General features: G+C 41.8%; 1 protein-coding gene across 1 annotated transcript; it reads left to right on the top strand.

Annotated features, from left to right (window-relative positions):
* Positions 1 to 4,007: 4,007 nt before the first annotated feature.
* LOC113756110 lies at positions 4,008 to 4,683 on the top strand (the record flags this gene model as incomplete). The annotated part of the gene is made up of 1 exon (XM_027299907.1): positions 4,008 to 4,683. A coding segment is annotated over exon 1 (676 nt), but the record flags the coding sequence as incomplete, so codon positions are not given.
* Positions 4,684 to 6,253: the final 1,570 nt, after the last annotated feature.

Genomic DNA, 6,253 nt, shown 5'->3' with positions numbered 1-6,253 from the left:
CAACCTGTATCCTTCATTTGTGTTGTTGTTTTGTACTTTTATTTTGACATTTTGCGGCATAATTGTTCGTATTTATGTGCAATTTACGTTTTTACTCCTGTTACTTACTAAGCATATAGCTTACTCCTTTTCCTTTATTTTCCTTAGCAAGGTCCGACACGGGGAACTCTTTGGCACATACACTAGTATAGTTAAGTGTGCATGTCTTAGTTGGACGTTTAAGTCATTTCTTGTTTTGGTGGCCTGTATAAAACCCTTTTATCGGGTCTACTTTATATACTTGGTGATTAGCATTTGGTGATGTAGTAATCTGAATATCTATTTTGGAGGATGTAATTAGAACTTTTTTGGACTTGTATATATATTGTATATAGAACTCTTTTGGTTTACCTAGCTTTTATTGCTTTAAGTTTTGAGTCCTGGCGCGAGCCAGGCAGGCGGCCCGCCGATACCCTTGGGTTCGCCCTTGGGAGAAGCAGGGTCGTCACACGCCCGTTCTTGGTGGATTGTGATTCGAATAAAGTGGGAAAAAGAACAAACGCCGAGAACATGGGTGAACTTCATGAGGGAGTTCAACGCAAAGTATTTTTTGCCTTTGATCTAGGAAAAGAAGGAGGACGAGTTTATTCAACTTCGTCAAGGAACCCAATCTGTGGCTGAATACGAGAGCCAGTTTACCCGATTAGCCAAATTTGCCCCTGAACTCATTATGACTGAACAAAGAAGGGTGCGACGATTTATTCAGGGGTTAAATGTGGAAATCCAAAAAGATTTAGCCGTGACCCAGATTAACACTTTCAGTGACGTAGTGGATAAAGCTTTACGAGCTGAGAACGCAAGGCTTCAAGTTCGGAACTTCCAAGTGAGAAAATGGAGATTCCCTGAAAGTAGCTCTACCCAGGGAGATAGGAGTACCCCTCCCAAGTTTGGAAGGGGAGCCGGAGGAGGAAGGCTACCAGGAACGGTGAGAGGGACTCCGTCAAGAGGTGGTCAAACTAGACGAGGCCAATAGAGGGTGCCTCACAGGGGAGTTCCGCTACTGTATCTCGTGGGCCGTGTGGATTCTGTGGCAAGCCCAACCAAACGGAGGAAAATTGTTCGAGGAAGGAGAGGAAATGCTTACGCTGTAGGAGTACGGAGCATCAGATAGCCAACTGTCCTGTCTAACCTCGAGAGGCGAGAGGAACTACACACTCGTCGAAGGCTAATTCGGGGCAGTCGATGGTGGAAAGGACAAAATCGAAGGTGCCTGCTCGGGTGTACTCACTCGAGCAACGTCCGGTCCCAGATTCTGCAGAGGTGGTGGAAGGTACGATTCCTATCTTCCACCGTCTAGTTAGGATTTTAATAGACCCCGGTACCACCCATTCGTTTGTTAACCCCGAATTCATGTGTGGAATTGATATAACCCCTGTTCACCTGCCCTATGAATTGGAAGTGAGTACTCCTACGGGGAACCAGTGTTTGATTGCTAGTAAAATATATGCAAACTGTGAAATCTGGGTAGGAGAGAGAAAGTTATTGGGGAATTTGATAAGTTTGACTATTAAGGGATATGATGTGATATTGGGCATGGACTGGCTAGTTAGGTATGATGCCCAACTTGACTTTAAGAGGAAAGTAGCGAAATTTCGTATAGTGGGGGAGGCGACCTTAAGGTTAGATGTGAGGGGTAGTTTAGCCTCCTCCGCATTGATTTCAGGTATTCGAGTTAGGAAACTACTAAGTAAAGGGGCACAAGGGTTCCTAACTTTCCTTATTAACACTCTCACCGATAAGTTGAAGATAGAAGATGTGTCAGTAGTGGGTGAATATCCGGATGTGTTCTCTGACGAATTAGTAGATTTACCTTCGGAAAGAGAGATAGCATTTGAGATTAACCTATTACCGGGGACGTCACCTATCTTTAAGACCCCATATCGAATGGCACCTGCTGAACTCAAGGAGTTGAAATTGCATTTACAAGACCTGTTAGAGCGAGAGTTTATTCGTGAGAGTGGATCTCCTTAGGGGGCACCCGTTCTCTTTGTCGAAAAGAAGGACTGGATCTTGAGGTTGTGTATAGACTACTGGGGATTGAATAACATGACCATTAAGAATAAATATCCACTACCCCATATTGATGAGTTGTTTGACCAGTTACAAAGTGCAGTGGTCTTTTTCAAGCTAGATCTCCGACAGGGGTACTACCAATTGTTGATCCGAAAGGAAGATGTGTCTAAAACTGCTTTCAATTCTAGGTACGGGCATTTCAAATTTGCTGTTATGCCCTTTGGACTGACCAATACCCCTGCTGCCTTTATGGACTTAATGTATCAGGTTTTCAAACCCTACCTAGACCGATTCGTCGTTGTGCTTATCAATGACATTTTAGTCTACTCAAAAACCCGAAAGGAGCATGTACGACACCTAAAAGTGGTCTTGCAAACTCTGAGAGATCATCGGTTATATGCCAAATTTAGTAAGTGTGAGTTTTGGCTGGAGAAGGTTTCTTTCTTGGGGCATGTGATTTCGAAAGAGGGGATTGCTGTAGACCCGGCGAAGGTGGAGGCGGTGACTGAGTGGAAGAGACCTGAAAGTCCCACCGAGATTCGAAACTTCTTAGGGTTGGCAGGTTACTACCGTCGGTTTATTAAAGATTTCTCAAAACTTGCCAGTCCTTTAACCGATTTGACAAAGAAAAATGATCGGTTTCTGTGGGATGCCCGGTGTGAGAAAAGTTTTTAGGAATTGAAGAAAAGGTTAACCATGGCCCCTATTCTGGCCTTGCCTAATGGTAAGGACAATTTCACTGTTTACACTGATGCCTCGAGGGAAGGTTTGAGGTGTGTATTGATGCAAAATAAGAATGTAATAGCCTTTGCCTCTAGGAAATTGAAGACCCACAAGCAAAACTATCCCACTCATGACTTGGAGCTAGCCGCAGTTGTCTTTGCTCTGAAAAAGTGGAGACACTACCTGTATGGGGTAATTTTTGAGGTTTATTTCGATCATAAGAGTCTTAAGTACCTCTTTTCCCAAAAGGAGTTGAATATGAGACAACGTCGGTGGATGGAATTCTTAGAGGATTATGACTGCACAATCAACTACCATCCGGGTAAGGCTAACGTAATAGCTGATGCCCTAAACCGGAAGGCTCAAATATCTGGGTTAATAGTTAAGGAGTGGGAAATGTTAGAAGCCGTTGGTGAGTGGAACCCTAGGTTGGAACGTAAGAAGATAACCTTTGGAAATATCCGAGTAACATCCGCTTTATTGGGTAGAATCAAGGAGGCCCAAACTGAGGATCCGATGGTTCAAAAGTGGGTGAAAAAGGTGGAGAAAGGAGAAATTCCTAATTTCAATTTAAGTCCTGAGGAAATTTTGAGATTTAGAAATCGAATAGTGGTGCCTATGGATGAGAATTTGAAAAAATAGATTTCGGAGAAAGCCCATCGATCAAAATACACAATCCATCCAGGTAGTAAAAAATGTATCAGGACCTACGACGGTTGTACTGGTATGATCAAATGAAGAGGGAGATTGCTCAATACGTACAAACCTGTCTAGTCTGCCAGCAGGTTAAGGCTGAACACCAAAAACCTTCTGGATTACTGCAACCTCTTGAGATACCTGAATGGAAGTAGGAGAATATTACGATGGACTTTGTTTCGGAACTACCAAGGACACAAAAGGGTCATGATGCCGTTTGGGTGATCGATGATCGGTTAACCAAATCCGTTCATTTCTTGCCTGTGAAAATGAAGTATTCCATGGACAAGTTGGCCCAGTTATATATGGAAGAAATTGTGAGGCTACATGGGGTCCAGTGAGTTTGTTTTGACGATCCTCTTTTCGTCAAATTTTGGCAAAAGCGTCAAGGTTTTTGAAAGTTCAAAGACCTTAGGGGAAAACTTAACCTTAGTACCGCTTATCACCCTCAGACGGATGGACAGTCGGAGCGAACGATTCAGACCTTGAGGATATGTTAAGACTTGTGTCTTGGACTGGGGGTAAGGGGCCAATATATGACTTTAGTAGAATTCACTACAATAACACCATTCCTCCGTTCAAATGCACCGTTTGAGGCTCTCTATGGACGAAAGTGTTGTTCACCTATATATTGGGATGAAGTAGGGGAAAAGAAGGTCTTGGACCCAACAGTCATTCCATGGATGGAGGATGCTCAAGAAAAGGTTAAGTTGATATGTCAGAGACTCCAAACAGCTCAAAGTCGCCAAAAGAGCTACGCGGACAACCGAAGGAAACATTTGGAGTTTGAAATTGGAGACCGTGTTTTCCTTAAAATTACACCACTACGAAGCGTTACAATGGGTAAAGGAAAGAAACTTCAACTAAGATTCGTAGGACCTTTCACGATTCTCCAACGAGTTGGGAAAGTGGCGTACCGACTCAAATTACCACCGAGTTTATCCCGAATTCATGACGTCTTTCATGTGTCGATGCTTAAAAAGTACTATCCTGACCCAACACATATTGTGCAACCGGAGCAGATTGAGGTGGATGAAGCCCTTACCTATGAGGAGAAACCTGTGCGTTTACTGGATCGAAAGGCTAAGGAGCTGAGAAATAAACAGATTCCATTAGTGAAAATCCTGTGGAAGAACCACAGGGTAGAAGAAGCGACCTGGGAGATGGAGGAGGAGATGCAAAAGAAATACCCTGAGCTTTTTTATAACCCAGGTGAGAAATTTCGAGGACGAAATTCTTTAAGGGGGAGAGAGTGCAAGATTCTGAAATTTTTTCTTATTTTTCTAGGCATTTACTTTTAAATCATTTTTTTCCAAAATAAGTTATTTTCTGTGGTAATGGTGGTGTACGGTGGAGGTGGGACCCACTAGGGCGATAAGTGCGATAAATGTGGGTAATTTGGAGAAGTTTTGTATATAGAGATTATATTACATGGTATTATGAGCTAATTGGAGGTTATCTAGATAAGTAACCCTTGGTAAGTAGTAGGATGAGAAAAACACAAGAATTGCCACTTGTCGCTCTCCCATTAGATGTTGGACTTTGACTAGGGTTATATTACCTTCCCTAAATCAATTTTGACCCACAAAATCATCTCCATTTTTCACTCTTAGCCATGCATCATAGAGAGAAAAGAGAGAAGAGTTTCCAACTTTTGTTCTTCATTTCTTGCTCCAATCTTGCAAACCTACCATTCAATTCCAAATTCCTCCACAAAAGTAAGTTGATAAGCTAGTTTAAGGTCCTTGGTGGAGCCATTTGTGAAGAAGAATCACTAGCTACCTTGCTTCTTGTAGTTGATAAGGTGAGTTGTCATGACATCTCCTCTTTGATGATAATAATGATCAATTAAGAGATTTTAGTGGTGAAGCATGTCATCTTGTGGATTATTTCATGAATTATGGTTGAGTTGTCCAATTTTCCTATTTATTGAGGATTTTTCTGTTTTATATAGTATATTATAGTTAGCCATGGAATGATAGCCTTATATTAAGCAATATAGGGCCTCTATATGTCAATGGTGGTTTGTTGCGGAAATTTCAGCTTTTAGCGAAAAATTCCAGTTTTAGGGTTTTATATATTTGGGGCTTTTCTATGGTTTGCTCATAAGTTTGTAATTGGTTGAAATTTAAGGACATTGTGACCCTAGTAAGGTGTATTGACTAGCATACCAACTGTGTTTACTTTCATGATCGTTTTGTGTGAACATTGATGATGAATGATAGGTTGGACATGTGAAATTAAAGGGGAAATGCTGTCCAATGTTAGGGAGATTTAGTAATCTTGAGTTGGGAGTGATTTTGGGTAGAATTGAAGAGGTTTTGAGGTTGTTCATACCTAACACCCACTGTAACTCCATTTTACTTTTAGTTATATTATACTAGTAACTCATTATAGTAGTTTGACTTGTGTTCGAGTCTCAATGGTGGTTTCTTGCTTATTATAGGTCGTGCCAGTGATCCGGGGCCTACGTCTGAAGCAAACTTGTGAACTTGCTTATTTGACTCGGTGAGTGTACCCTTATATGGTTTATTGCTTAAATAATTGTTTGTCCTTGTTATGTGAACTTGGTTGACCTGACTGGGACGAGAGTATACTTCATCGCTCTCGTCCTCTTATCTGTACGACTGTTTCTATTTATCTGTGAAACTGTATTTGTGCATGATTTAGCGTCGTTTGGGACTATGACCAACGACTTAACTGTCATATCTGAGCTTATATCCCATTGGTTGTTATTCGAGTCGAGCCGGCAAGGGCCTGGGCGATTCGATAACCAAATGTG

The sequence above is a fragment of the Coffea eugenioides genome, unplaced genomic scaffold (genome assembly GCF_003713205.1).
Source record: "Coffea eugenioides isolate CCC68of unplaced genomic scaffold, Ceug_1.0 ScVebR1_1990;HRSCAF=2936, whole genome shotgun sequence".
Lineage (NCBI taxonomy): Eukaryota > Viridiplantae > Streptophyta > Magnoliopsida > Gentianales > Rubiaceae > Coffea > Coffea eugenioides.
The sequence above is the reverse complement of the archived record's forward strand: the minus strand, read 5'-3'. Positions and strand labels throughout refer to the sequence as shown.